The sequence below is a fragment of the Dendrobium catenatum genome, unplaced genomic scaffold (genome assembly GCF_001605985.2).
Source record: "Dendrobium catenatum unplaced genomic scaffold, ASM160598v2 fragScaff_scaffold_1173, whole genome shotgun sequence".
NCBI lineage: Eukaryota > Viridiplantae > Streptophyta > Magnoliopsida > Asparagales > Orchidaceae > Dendrobium > Dendrobium catenatum.
In genome coordinates, this window is record NW_021319635.1 from 87,123 (window position 1) to 102,957 (window position 15,835).

At 33.0% G+C, this 15,835-nt stretch overlaps 1 protein-coding gene across 1 annotated transcript; it reads right to left on the reverse strand.

Moving 5' to 3' along the window:
• Positions 1–12,823: 12,823 nt before the first annotated feature.
• Positions 12,824–13,601, reverse strand: LOC110100438 (cyclin-dependent protein kinase inhibitor SMR6-like). Its single transcript, XM_020827940.2, has one exon. The coding sequence runs from the start codon at positions 13,590–13,592 to the stop codon at positions 13,185–13,187; it is 408 nt and encodes a 135-aa protein (XP_020683599.1). The 5' UTR covers positions 13,593–13,601; the 3' UTR covers positions 12,824–13,184.
• Positions 13,602–15,835: the final 2,234 nt, after the last annotated feature.

Here is a 15,835-nt window from a genome sequence, read left to right on the forward strand (position 1 = left end):
GAGGTATTAGATTTGACTTATGTTAAGAAAGGTAGGGGTAGACCTAAAAAGACTTGGTTAGAAAATATTAGGAATGACCTTTCTTTATTAGATTTAAACGAGAATTTGACTTTTAATAGGACACAATGGAGAAAAAGGATTCATGTAGCCGACCCCACGTAGTGGGATAAAGGCTTGATGTTGTTGTTGTTGTTGTTGTTGTTGTTGTTGTAATAATTTAGTGAAAAATGTATAAATATTTTACTGTTTATTATGTTGGAATTATAGTTTTAATCCAAAGTAATCATTTATGATTTGGCATTAATAGCTTGCATTTCTCTCTTAAGATCTTTTTAGTAATAATAATGATCTAAAAAATAAATAAAATTATTTTGAAAATATCTAAAATAATTTTTAGGTATTAGATGTGCATATAACTCACAAAGCTCATATTGATTTGTTGGTTAGGAGTTTGGCTTCCAACCAAAAGGAATTGAGTTCAAATCTTATGTATGTGATATATGTAAATCATATAACTCAGAAAACAAGAAAAACTATACTATGCATTCTTCTTCTCTTTCTTTTTAATATCGATCTCTTCCTTTTCTAGCCATAGGAATATTTTGAACATATATAAGTAAATATTGATATCTTGATGTCTATAAAGAAAGAGTGAGGGATTAGCAACACTATAGTGAAAACCCCAATGTAAAAGATGATCGATAAATGTAGAGAACTATTGTTGAGGTGCTTACTTAAGCCTATGCAAGGCCTTATTCAAACAACAAGCATGTGAGAAGGATAATTTGGGTTTTGAAATATTAGAGGTTGTGCCATATAGACAGTTTCAAAAATAGTCTCATGTAGAAATGCAGTAGAAATATCCAATTGATGAATATTCCAGTGAAATTGCAATAACAGTAGAAGAAAAATGCGAATAGTTGACATTTTAGCAATTGGACTGAATGTGTCTTGAAAATCTATGTCGTATTATTGTATACGACCTTGAGCCACTAATCGAGCCTTGTAACAGGCAACCGAGCCATCAGCATGATGCTTTGTTTTAAGCAATCATTTGCAACTAAGTATATTTTGATCAGATGGTAGAGAAACTAGTTGACAAGTTCCTTGAGTTTGAAGAGCTTGAAACTCTTCTGACATTGTCTGATGCCAGTGAAGAAACTTAACAACAACAACATAACAAAATAGATCCGAAAGGGAGGACATATAATGGTGCAGATTAAGAATAACCATCTTACATAATATAAAATATACTTATTTCGAATAACATGTGCTCTTATTTTATTTTAAATATAAACAAAATGTAAAAGAAAAAATTAATCTTAAGCAGCACTTTAATTTTCTTCAATTCTATTATCATTCTACGAGATGTTGTCTGACTTAATCATCGGACTACTGTCACATAATGATGTATAACATCAAACGATTTAGTTTTGATCAATAAACAAACACAAAACTCATGTGTTTACTCTCATTAAATATATTATATATTATATAAATACAAATTTAATAGATTTTATGTTTTAAAATGCCTATAAAGATATATTTTCATTATTTTGGTCTTTCAAAATCTTTATAAATGTTTGGATAAGAAGCAGAGATACGACCCCTTAAAGTTTTATAAGATATATTTTGATCTACAACCGTCAAATAATATTTTGGACTCACTATAAGTCTAATTTGCAAGCCTTCTTACCACATCGTATCATAGAGAATTTTATACTTTATTTATAGTTTTTTTTTTAAATTTTTTATGAGCATTATAGATATGAAAATAAGATCGATGTTGTTTATTCAATTGAAATTCTTTAAGAAATTGATACATATATGCATAAGCGGGCTTTTTGAAACCATCTAATATCCATTTTGTATACCATTTTCATCGTAACATTCAAGACCCGATGAACTATATAATATATATTTGCTAAATTTAGGAGCTCTAAATTTTAAAACACTATAAGGATTTATATGAATATTATGTTTAAAATTAAATAATTTATATAATTACAAATATCATCATACTTTTATTTTATTTTTATATAAAATCAAAAGCTTATTATTGTCCTCATTTTATGTTTCTTAAAAATGTGGATGAAAAGAAAGAAAAGAAAAAGGGAGAAGATAAAAAAGTAAGAGTTTGAAGGTCTTACTTCTTAGAGCTATTTTCAACCAACATATTAGTTGAAAAAATTGTTCACCTCAAGGTATGCTACAATTATCATCTCTTTAATTTCAATTATTTTGTGTATTTTGTATTTTCTAAATTTTAATTTGTTCATACCTTATAAAATTTTGAGATCTCAATTTTTAGTAAGATTTTATTTTGTAACTTTTAATATATTTTTATTTGAATTATTCTACACATACATGTATGATCATATTAAATTTTTGTTGAGTATTTATGTATTTGAAGCATATGTTCTAATTTATGTGATATGAATAAATTCATAAATTTAATAAATAGTCATCAAATTAAATTAATACAAAAAAGGATGACATGTATAATTATTATAATTCATTATAGCTATATGTGTATGGAATTGAATAATCACACTAAGTTATTGTATGTGTTGGATGATGGCTTTTGAGTAATTATTGCATATTAATGATTTAGTGGCTCTTTATTATAGATTTGAATGATAAAGAGAAATTCATAAGAAATAAATGTTAGCTTAAATTTTTATCTCGTACTCGATCTAATATAACATGCTATAATATATGGGTTATGTTGGATTGGGTCGTAATACTACGGTTCTCCAACTACTGTTGCCCAGCAACAATTCTCTGACTACCAATACTAAATTATGATCTCTCAATCATCGTCACTCTACTATAATCCTTAAACTATTATCATCTGATTATGATTCATCAATCATCATGCCCCAACTACAATTCTTAGGCCACCAATGCTCAAATACAATCATCCAACCATTGTCACCACATTATAGTCCCCTGACATCTGTTGCTCGACTATAGTCATTTGACCACCATCACTTTATTACAATCTTCTAACTGCCATCGCCCAAATACAATGACGCCCACTGACTTCGTCGCATGTCATTGCCAACAACATCAGTGCATACTATAGCATGTAATATTGATACACATTGTCAGGGGTGTCAATAATTGACCCAACCTGCTAATATGACTCGAAAAATTCAAGTTCGAGTCGAGTTTTTTATGTCTTTTACTTAAACGAGTATGATTTAGGTTGACCCGTGAACCCATTTTTTACCCGAAAATAACTCATTTAATATATTTTTTAGTTATTTTTATTAACATGTTCGTAAATCTTATTATTTTTTTAATGAAATATCATGAATTATATAGTTAATAAGATATTTAAAAAATTAACCAAAATAGGTTAATGGGTCAAGTTTTGGTCATTCGTGTTGCTAATGGGTAAGGTTCAGTTTGATATTTTTGACACGTTTATTAAGCGGTCCGGATTCCTATTGACTTGACTCATGTCGGGTCAATTTTGAGTCGGACCCAGACATGATCCATCAACCTGCTTTGACACCCCTACACAACTTACTCTAACTAGAAGTGTCAATTTTTGACCTGACCCGAAAACCCCACCTGAACTCAACCCGAAAAATTTGATTTCTAGTCATTCTGTTAATAAACGGGTAAGATTTGGTTTGGAATTCCTGATTCATTTGAAAATTGTGTCGTGTCAACCCGCTAATCCAAAAATGACAAGCATGCATCCCATACTCAGGACTCGACTGTGGCCTGCCTAGGGGTGCAAATAAGTCCAGTCGACTCGCGAGCCGGCTCTGACTCGACTCGGTAACAGGCTCGACGAGTTGAGCTTATCGAGCTCGCACGAGTCGAGCTCAAACACGATTTTGAGCTCGACGGCTTATCGAGCTCAAGCTCGAACAGGATGCTGCTCGACTCATCAACTCGTCGATCAGCTCGACGATGAAGCTCACAGGCGGGAAATCCAAATCGACGTAGCTAGCGAGCGGGAAATTTAAGTCGCAAGCGGGAAATCCAAGTCGCGAGTGGGAAATCCAAATTACTAAGTGACAGACGATGGACGAACCTCAGGATGACAACAGACGAACCTCATGATGACAACAGACGGACCTCGGGACGATGATGGTTACACTCAGACCGCTCAGTACAACCACGAGCAAAGGATCTCGATTCTCGATAGTGGCCGACAATGACAGTTACACTCATTTTTGCCAAAATATCATCCACCGTTCACATACACTTTCACCCGTGATTTAGGCCCCCTTATACTTGTGCTAGCAGCACTCACACTCACGCTCGCCTCCTCGCACCCTGGTAACCTCACATGCTCTGCGCTCACATGGGTCAGTATGTTAGGTTGGGTCAACCTGTGTTTGGTCCGAGTCAAGTTGGATCAATTGAGGGCAGGTTAGTTTCGGGTCGGACCCGAACCTAACTCAAAACTCTATTTTGACACCCCTAATGCTAATGGTCAACATAAACACCAAGATTTATAATTGATTTCTTTGTCTCTGATGTCCCCTCCTCAGGAGAGAGTGATAAATGCAAAGTGCTTTCACATAGCTCTTGTAACTTCCACTTTGAAATACGCTGCATTCGTTACATATCTGCCATATATTATCGACACATTCCCTAATATAGGAAAGGGCATTATCTATAAACGATGATATATATACTAATTAAGGGATTATTTCAAATGAACTAAGCCTTGTTGTTATTAACTTTCGAGTACAAATCCTCTTTAATCATATATATGTGCTACATCTTCATACAATGCTAAAACATAAAATATTCTCTCTCTATGAGTTCAAATATTCTACCACACAATAAATGTGACATAATAATTATATATACAAATTAAATTACATGAAATGTATGTAATTCAATTAATATAATGATAAAATTTGTTCTATTAAAAAAATATGAATAAGCGTTACTAAAAAATATAGTATCTTAAACAATTTAATTATTAATCGGTTTAAACCATATGTAAGTTTTCTATTTTAATATTAAAAAAAATATATTAATTTTGGAGTATTTATCATTTTCTTTTTCCCATTATCATTATGTCATTTAACTTACGCATTCATGTCGGGTATGTGGAATTTTTATTAGGTCCAGTGTCCTGACGAAGCTCTACGTTCGGACGCCAGTAAAATGGTGCCACGTGCTCTTACTCTTTACTGCGCGGCCCGACGACCCGACCCGGACCGGACCCGGGATTGTTATGTATTGGCTGATTTGTGCAGACTGTGTTATTGCTGGGTATTGCTCGATATTGCTCGGCAATAACGAGAAATATCATTATGTGAAGACCAATACCTAGCAATATCCACCAACAGACTCTGAATTCCTAACTAACTGTCGCTAAGCGTCTTTTATATATCTCCTTGTAGTTCTCGGTAACACATGCAGAGCTGAGTAATAGAAGCTACAGTGCTTTCAGCCATTTTCTTCTTCTTCTGGTTTTTCGTTTTCTTCTTTATTGCAGGGCTCAGCTTCACAGAGTCGTCGGGCCGCGCGGTAAAAAGTAAGAGCACGTGGCGACATGTTATTGGAGTCCGAACGTAGAGCTACGCCAGGACACCGGACCTAATAAAAATTCGGGAATGTATGATGTTTATTTTACACATCAGACGCATCACAAATGACACACATCATATGTCTTATATGGCCCAAACCATATAATAGAATATTATTAAATATATATACATCATTAGTAATTTTCAAATATTTAGAAAATTAATTTAAATTAGACCAAAATATAATTAATAAAACTTATTAGAATTTTTTTTTAAATATATTTTAAAATAGCAATTAATATTTTTTATTGTACGCTTATTTAAAATAAATTAAAAAATCATGCTACTTAAATTCTAAGCATAATTTTTTTTGTCTTCACATAATTAAACTTCTTTTTCTAAGATATTTGATAGATGCGCGCAGTGTGCTCTACGTAACCGATGTTCTCTCAACATCACACTTGCATGGAGTAAAGCCAATAGCATAGTATCTTTTTGAAATATGCTAAGTTGTTCAATAAATAATTCAAATGAAATTTTGAATGAGAGGTTATTTGTGACAATTATTTATATTTTTGTGCCACATTATAAATGTGTAGCGTTGAGTCGTTAATACAATCAGCATACAATAGTTTTATTTGGAACGGCTTTTTTACTGCTTCTTAAAATAAATTTTTAGTACAAAAATTTTAATTTTGGTACTAAAACATTGCTTTAAGAAGCAGTAAGGAAGCTGCAAAAATCTTAAGAGGCTCTAAAAATTCAAACCCCGAAAAAATAGTTATTGATCAAACTAAACAATTATCTAATTTATTTAATTGAATTATTTTTTATAATCACATCAATATTATTATTATTATTATTAACAACTCCACCTATCATACTAATTATTTACATTTTTTTCGATAAATTAATTTCATATTTAAATGTCATGTCATAAAATATTTTTTTAAGGGAATTTCAAATAGGAATCATAGCATTAATTGCTCTTAGATTTTTTTTAATTAATAATATAATATTTAAATCAGATAGGAATAAATGGAAGTGAATTGAATTTTCTATACTTAGATTTGTATTCACTGAAATGGCCAAAAATTTGGACCCACTTTCTTCAGCTTATTTAATTAACAATATAATTATTCATATTTAGGGCCCACTATCACGCGGCCCAGAACCGGTTGTACTTTTCTTTAAAAACAGCCACGGGAACATGTTGGGCTTTATTGGGCTTTCTATTAAATGAGCTCTAAATATGTTAATCTTTATAAATTTAGGCTACACATAACAGAAGTTTGATTTTTTATGCTCCATAATATTTGAAATTAAATAAATATATATTTTATTTTATTTTTAAAAAAATTATCCGAAAATTCTTTTTTGAGCCAAACTACCTCGTTTATAAATACCCCATTATATAAGAGAGAAGACATTCTTGTGCTTTATATTTCAACTTTCGTAATCAGTTATCGTCATCATTTAGCTGCCTGTGGATAATGGTCTTGACATATTCTTTAACAGTGTTTTCTTATCTAGTACACAGTGTGCTCCCATATGTCGACTCAGTGGTCCATAGGCAATGGTCTAATGATGGTGATATGATGGAGCTCATACATTCTTCGATCATAAAATCGTATTTGGGTGCTTTAATGATGTCATAATTAAGCTATCTTAGTTTCATTAAATTGTCTCATAGTGAAGCTCAGTTTGACTATAAGCATGCAAGATTTAAAAATCATTTGGTTCTTCATATTCGAATCAAATCACTTTTACTTTCGACAGGTTCATCTCTTCAACACGAACTTTTATTAGGTCCGGTGAACGTACTTAGAGTTACGTTCGGGCGGCACTGAGATCGCGCCACGTAGCAAGCACAAAACGAGAAATACCGAGCAATACCAACAATAACGAGAAATATCATTATGTGAAGATAAAATACCGAGCAATACCGAGTGATACCAAAAAATACCGAGTTTTTTGTAGAAAAACTTGGTCTTTTTTTGTATCACTCGGTAGTGGTCTTCACAGAGCGGTATTTCTCGTTATTGCCAAGCAATACCGAGCAAAAACCGAGTAACTCAGTGATGACCAAACGTAGAGCTACGTCCGGTCAGAGGACCTAATAAAAGTTCCTTCAACACATTCGATTTGACTATATATTTACTAAAATCCAAATTCCGATGATAATGAGCCTGATTCCAAAAAAATATCAATTCAAATATGCATTGAAACTTATACAAAATATAGACAAATAAAGACATTATAGAGAGTACTAATAAACAAATATCTCTTTAAATTACAAATCATTTCAATAAAAATAATATTCCCTCTTATTTTAAAATAAATATTATTTTTTCCTGTAAAATAAAATACTTTCAGTTTTTTTTTTTCACCACGATAAAATCTTGGCTGGTGAGTAATTAATGGCCCGAATAACTATTCTGACCCAGCTCAAGTTGCTACGGTTCGGCCCATTTACCGTCCGGTTGAGGTACTATTTATTTATTAGTTTTAAATGGGCCGACTGAGATTCGTGTCGTAAAAGATCAACAAGTCAACATCCGAAACCCGTTTGTCAAAAGAAGTCAATAAGGACGGCTTTGTCCATTAAAATCCCTGACCGTCCTTTATACACATCACTTTATGAAAAAAATAATCATAAGGTTTTTGACTTTATAATTATGTTATTTATCTCATATCATTAAGGGGCTCAAGATAAAAAATATTACTCTTTGTAGAGGTTGGACGTAATTCTATGTCTGGAGACGAATCAGGTGCAGTCATGTCAACAGTACCGAGCCGCAGTACACAGCGAAGAGGTGATGTGGCGCATTCTAGTTGGTCTCCGAACGGCGTTCGACCCAACAGAATAATTAACCCATCAAAGAGGTGTAGAGTATTTTAAATCCGTGTTTCAAAAATATTGATATTCATAAAAAGAAGTAGAATATTTGAAATGTATAATCTAGTTCAATTTTGATATCTTTGAAGATCATTATACTAAATCGATTTTCAAATATATTATAAATTCTCTGTTATTGTCACAATCGTAGTCGTCGCCCATCTTACTATTGCTTATTATCGGTCGTTGGCAATCTCACCCTAGATGTTTCCGCCACATCACTATCGACCACCAATTGAGTTCTATGTCGCTACCGACCGCCATCTGCCACTTATTTGTAAAAATCTACTTACCACCTAAAACTTTCTGAAAAGCTATAAGAAAATAACAAGAAAGTCGATCGTATGTAGTCAAGCAGGTTTATAATTATGATATGAAAAATAAAGCAAAATAAAAAATTAGCAATTATAAGTAAATTTTAGGGAATAAAAAACTGAGATCTAATGCCGGATTAATTGTTTTTAATTTTTATTTATTTATTTTTTATTTTTGCTTATGAAAGCGACACTTCCCTATGTATTATATCTACATCAAATCTATGTGTTGATGGACTATTTTAAAGAATAATTATTCGTCAAGTACATTATACGTGCGTAGCAATCCCATGCAACACCGCACATACGGTAGGCTCGTGATCAACAGAAGCAGTACGTATATAAAAATAACGTATAGTATATGCATGCTTTTATTATTCAATATTTTAAATTGAAAATATGATATAAATATGTAAGAGTATATATATAGAGATAAATTAATAGGTATAAAGTTAGTTACAAAACACAAAATAATTTTAGATAAAAATTTATGTAGAAAATTAGTGAATTTTTATTTTAATGAAGGTCAAGTGTTGGATTAAAATATTTGATATGTTTAATTATCCTAAGAGCAAGAGAGCATATTGCTTGCGATTATGAATTTATGAGTTTTTTAGGGGAGAAAATAATAAATTGAGCGTTATTAAGTTAAACTTTATTTTAGGTTTTGTTTGGAACAAATTCCTGACTGTTTTCTACAAAAGCTTTTTAATATAAAAATTTCTTGAAAATAGTACACTGCAGACAAGTAATATATGTCATGCGGAAAAAACTTCCGCAAAACAAGTCAAATCTGCCGATAAATAAGCTTGCGGAGGCTGATATATCATATACTGAAGCTAAAAGTCACGTCAGAAAAATATTTGTGTCGGACATTATCTATCGCAAATTTTTTGGGATGGATTTAAAATAAAAAAAATGTCGTACTCGTATTAGAAACCACCGCATTTTTGCTGCAAATTCCGCCGCAAATAACGGCAGATTTGCAGTCGAAATACCACCGCAATTTGTGGCGATCTTAGGACAAGTGAATCCGCCACATTTTACATCGTAAAGGGAAGAGGAGCGAAGTCGAACGAACGAGCAATGAAATGGATGCACGTGATTAGATAGGATAGCTTGAAGTGGATTAGCGGCGGCTTTGCAGCGGAAATTAACATCGTAAATTTGTGGCGGCTTTTCATACCAACATCCGTCACATATTCCATCCAAAAATTTCGTCAAAATTTTTAGCTCCCACCCGCACTAACTTGCACCGCACAAGCTTGCTCGTAGCAGTCCTGCACCTACAATCGTGCCTGCTGTCGTGCCTGCTCTGTTAGAGTTTGGCTGCTTGCGGGTTAGCGAATCGACCAGGGTAAGGGGCGGGTTGGTCTGGATTTGAATTTCTAACATGTTTGCCTAATCGGGTCGTGTTCATATAGGGTCAATTGAATTTAGGCTAGTTTTAGGTTAGACTGAACCCGACCCGAAAATTCATTTTGACATATAGGTAACATGACATTAAAGATGTTCTGATCAGTAGAAAAGTACATTCTCTGTTATGTTGAATGTGTCTTATATATTATGTTTTGATCCCATTTGCCTATTGTGAATATGAGAGAGTTTCTAGCCCCATTTGATGTAGGAGATTATATGTCACCTTTTTGTTTTGATTTTGACCCCACTGCCAAAGGGAGGAATAAATGGAAGTAGTGTTATAAATAGACATCATGTCATGTGCATTATAATCATTATATTGCATCTATTAATTATTTAATGAATTAAATTTAAGAATTATTCTAAATTAAGTATCATAAAATTTTGAATCTCTATATGAATTCTGATAAAAAGTGAAAGTAAAATACAAATGAACTTCTGTAAAAGTGGCAGTCTAAGCATAAGTGTTAACTTTGTATTGGATATTGATATCTATGATTAGTAAGATAGAGAGTATACTAAGCTAGGTGTGCTCATTTTGTTCTTTCTAAAATTTCAATGAAAGGAAAGGGCCCAACATAGTAGATCAAGTGTAGGAGTATGATTTTATATGTTTGAGTTTAAGTATTATTTTTGTTATCCAATTTTATTCATCTTGATGTATAGATGCCTCAATAGTTAATTGGATGATTATATTTATATTTTGATGAAATGAAATTGTTTTAATTACTTCCATATTCTAGATTTTTAGTAGTCGGGTGATTGTGGTATGAGGATCGTAGTCCAACAATGATTGCCTGAAGGCTATAGTTGATAATGACCTAAAGGCTGTAGTTGATAAGAGACTGAGGTTTGGAGGACCATAGTTAGGTAAGGTGGTTTGAGGAGTGAGGATTGTAGTCGAATAACGATGGTCTAAGGACCATGGTCAATAGCCTGCAGAGGTTCGAAGGACTGTATAGAGTAACAGTGATTCAAATATCATAGTCGTGCGATGGTGGTCCGAGGGTCGTAGTCGGATAATGATGGTTTGAGGGTTGTAGTTGAAAAATCGTAGTCGTGTTACGGTGGTCTAAGGACTGTAATCGGGCGATGTTAGCTTGAGGACCATGGTCGGTCAATGTTGGTTCGAGGACCGTAGTCGGGGAAAGATGGTCCGAAGACTACAGTTGGACGTCAGTGATCTAAGGACCATAGTTAGCGTGCAACTGAGATTGAAAGAACAGTAAATGAAGGTACGTTTAAAGGTCGATGAAGGCAATCAGGTGATGGCTTGGCAGCAAAGGTTGGTCGATGAGTGTTATCAATGGAGGCCAGATGAAGGTCCAACGGTAATGGTCGGGCAAAGGTCTATCGATGGCGGTTGGGCAAATGTCTTGCGATGGTGGTCGGGCATAGGCCCAGTGGTGGTTAGGTTGTCGTCCGGCGACAATTCACAGGTGAAAGACTAACGACGGTGATCAAGTGATGTGGGTTTTTCGATAGCAGTGCTAGAGGGTGGAGTTTCAAAAAATTTTAAGCCTTAGAGCTTTCTTGATCTCTAACCCTCTCCAAAATAGTACAAGCCCCTTTCATGTGAGAAGTGGAGACCTATTAATAGATTTTCAGAGTGAAATGTCTTGTAAATATGAAGAAGATTCAAATCAAATTCGTAGTACTCAATAGAACAACACATATTGATTCCCTCGATCATAGAACATTCATCAAGCATTTATGTGCCTTAATGATGTCAGAACTAATCAATCTTGGACTCGTTGGATTCGTCTCGTCGAACCGCTCAATTCAACTATAAGCATGCCACATTGCATATTATTTGATCACGCAATCAATATTCTGAAGCTTCTAAATATACCAAGTCATCGATTTGAGCCCAATTGAGCTCGGATTGAACCTATTTGAATATCATTGGGTTTGTCCCATCGAGACGTTTAGTTTAACTATAAATTTGCTGAAATTAAAATTCAGATGATCCCAAATTTAATCTCGAAAGTTACCAACTTGAATATGTCTTAAGATTCATATCCAAATAAGGCATTTTTTTGGTGGCGCATCAAATATATTTAGATTTTATTAATATATATATATATATATATACATAGAGTTTTAGTACAAAATTTTTTATTTTTATACTAAAACTCCGTTTTAAAAAGCAATAAAAAAGCCGTCCCAAATGAAGCCTAAGACTTTTGTCTCGTTTGAGACAACATTCTTACTGATTCTTAATGCAACTTTCTAGAATAAAAATTAAATTGTTTGTTCTTGAAAGCTGCTTTAAGATGTAGTAAGATAGCTCTCCCAAAAGATGTGTTCATTTGAAACAATTTTAGATTATTATTTTTTTATGCTTTGAAGAAATTTTTATACTAAAAAATAACTTTACAAAATATTAAGAAAAAAACTATTTTAAATAATATTAAAAAAAAGTCTCAAATGAAACATAAATCAACAATGAAGCTTTTCTTTAAATATAATATTACATTTCCTTAAATTTTCAAATTATTCTTTTAATTCATATAAAAATCTATTAAAAATACTATAAGTTTGAACATGCCAAACAATTAAAAGATTAATTATTTATTGTAATTAATTGATATTTTAATTATGAGAGAAATGATTTATAATATAAATATTTGCTTGTCTTTCCACACAAAAAAAAATCAAAATTAAAATTGCTTCATGATCAGAGTTACAAACTAAATATTCACAGCAAGCTAAGATTTTAGACTGAGCAAATAGCAAAACTAAACTAGTTAGAAACTAACTAAACCCTGAAAGGCTATTAAGGCTTCGTTTGTGACAGCTTTCTTTTTGCTTTCTAAAACAGCTTTTTAGTACAAAAATTTCTTAGATTTAAATTTTTTGTATAAAAAAGTCATTTTAAAAAGCACTACGAAAGCTGTCTAAAACAAAACCTAAGACACCATAAATTCTAATACAATAACACAAACCAGAAGGTTGATCACTACCTTGAGAAAAACAAAGGAGCAACCAAGAAGAACATGAGAGCATAAATGGATATATGTCTAACACACTAAGATAGAACTAAACTCTGATATCATGGAGAGCAACCAAGAAGAACAGCTCCAGTTCTGGGTGGGTGAAGAATGAGACAGCAGGCCTATGGTAAGAGCAAAGAACAGGAGAAAGCCGGCGCTTCTTCGGCGCCGGTGGGCACGGAATTCGCTCTGGTATGCGGAATCTTCGAGCTTTGGGAGTCGAAAATCCATTGCAGGAGACCTCATCATCACCTCCTTTCAAGCAATTCTGATCAGCAATTTCTGAAGCTTCTTCAAGCTTCTGAACTGTAGGGTCTGCTGTCTTTCTCCACTGATCAAAGCATAGCTTGCAGTCCATTTGAGAAGCAGGAGTAGTATGAATAGGAAAGGAAGAAAAGAGAAGAGAGATTTCTTTGAGGTTTAAAGTTGGATGGCTTTGGCCAAAATTCTGCATAGAAGTCTAGTAAAGACAGAGAGGAGTAGAAGTATCCAATGACTTTGTCTCTATATAAGCCTGGAGAAAGGGTGGATAAGTAAAGACAGGATGCAGTAACTTTCGGTGAGATTACCTTTTTCAAGCTGGATTTGGTTTGAAACCATAAGATATACACATAGATATATATACAAGATTGCATATTTGTCGGCCCATATGGATGGATTTCATATTGAATGCAGGAGGCTTGTGGCCTGGCCCAACATGGGTTAAGCCTCATTCATTATTGAGATATTTTGAGGAGCTTCTAATTTAAGTTAGAAATATTTCATAAGAGTGTTTGAAATATAGTGTTAGAAATATTTCCTCCAACATCATCATAAGAAGTTCATAATGTCAACATCTGACTTATTTGTAACAATTGGTTTTATGACACTATATTTCAATAAGTATTTAGAGACATCATCATGAATAGCTTTTTCAAACCACTCTTTTAGAATAAAATTTGAATATTTGATGGTATCGATCAATTATATTTGATCATGAGATGCACAGTTCCGAAACATATGTTTTTGATAAGTATGAGTAATCTATTAAAAATTGTCAAATGATTAATGAGAAAATTATAAAATACCCTCACAGTGTGATCTTTAGGATTTTAGTTCATACCAATTTGACCCCAGCGGGAAAATGCAAATATTTGAAATTTTATTATTTGAGTCCATTTGTATATGTTTGAGAGTGTTTTGGTGCATGAAAAATGTTGCATATTTTTTAGAATGAGTCCCAAAGATCTGTAGTGAATTTTGGCAAAATCTGAAAAAATGCCACTATTTGAGCGCCTCAATGTTGGGTGTCCGAGAGTCAATGTTGCTAAGGTACCGGACGTCATATAGTGACATTGCAGCACTCTAAGCTCTGGAATTTGGATTTTTTGAATTAGCGTCACAGCAATAGGTGGTAGAACCACAACGTTAGCCCACTAACTACACATTAAATTAATTTTAAATCCACTATTTACTCATTTGAACATCGTGCTAGCCGAATCAAGAGAGAGAATGAGAGGTTTATAGCTAGAGAGAAAGCCCATTTTGAGTGGCTTCGGGTCATTTTTAACCGTGGGCCTGTTTGAGAAAGAAGTTCGGATCTAGGTATGTTATGTTTTGCTTATCTCAATTTTTAATAATTCGATATTTTTGGGATTCTTTTGATAAAAATAAAATTAATATTTTCGTTACAAAAAAAATGTAAATAACTTTATATTTATAAAACTTTAGCGGTCAAACTTTTTATATATTATAGAGATTGAGATTATGAATATTTTGAATATTTTTTATTATTTTTTTCACTAGGTGTTTTGAAATTTGTACTATTTTTATTGAATAGAAAATAACATGAACTCTGAAAAATAGTGTCGTAGTATCATTAAAGTCTTAAAATGATATTGTATACAATCTCTAAAAATTTGATTATATTTTAAAATTATAAATTTATGCTCAATAATGCCTATGTTGCCTATTGTAATTTTTGAATTTAGTATAATTATGCTTTAATTTTAATGAAATGCATAAAAAAATATGTATAATGGTGAAAAAAATTTGAGATGATGTGATGTTATGCCAGATCTAGTGAGATATCGAGGTAAAATTTTATAATGCCAGAGCGAGTGGGCTATCGAGATGGAATTATGTTATGCTAGAGCCAATAGGTAGGGGTGTCAATTTTGAGTCACGGGTCGAACTCGACACTATTCGGGTCAACCCGAACCTGACCTATTTTTGTAAACAAGTCGATTTTCCAGACTCGAACCCGACCCGCTCCGGGTTCGGGTCAATATGACCGACCCTAAATGAACTGGGACGGTAAAAAAAACTGCTAGTTTTTCGGTCCAAAAACAGGACAATCTTCTCTTTTTGGGTCAAAACCTGGTCAATATCGGGTTGCCGGGTCAAAATGGGTTTTCGGGTCAAAACAGGTCAATTTCGGGTCAACAAGTCAACCATACCTGATTTTTGAAACAGGTCGAATTGTTGAACCCAAACCCGATCTATTTCAGGTTCGGGTCAACCCAAACTCAAAATTTTCGGGTCAGGTCCAATATTGACACCCCTACCAATGGGCAATTGAGTTGAGATCCTGTTATGACAGAGCTAGTGGATTGTCGATGTGGGATTATGTTGTTGCAATCCAAGTGCCAAATTTGTGTTTTGTTAGTAACAAATATTATTAAATTATATTTAATTTATCCTATATATATATATATA

What these genes read in the sequence shown, in the direction of transcription:
- LOC110100438 (XM_020827940.2), bottom strand. Translation starts at nt 13,592, where the DNA reads ATGCAGAATTTTGGCCAAAGCCATCCAACTTTAAACCTCAAAGAAATC.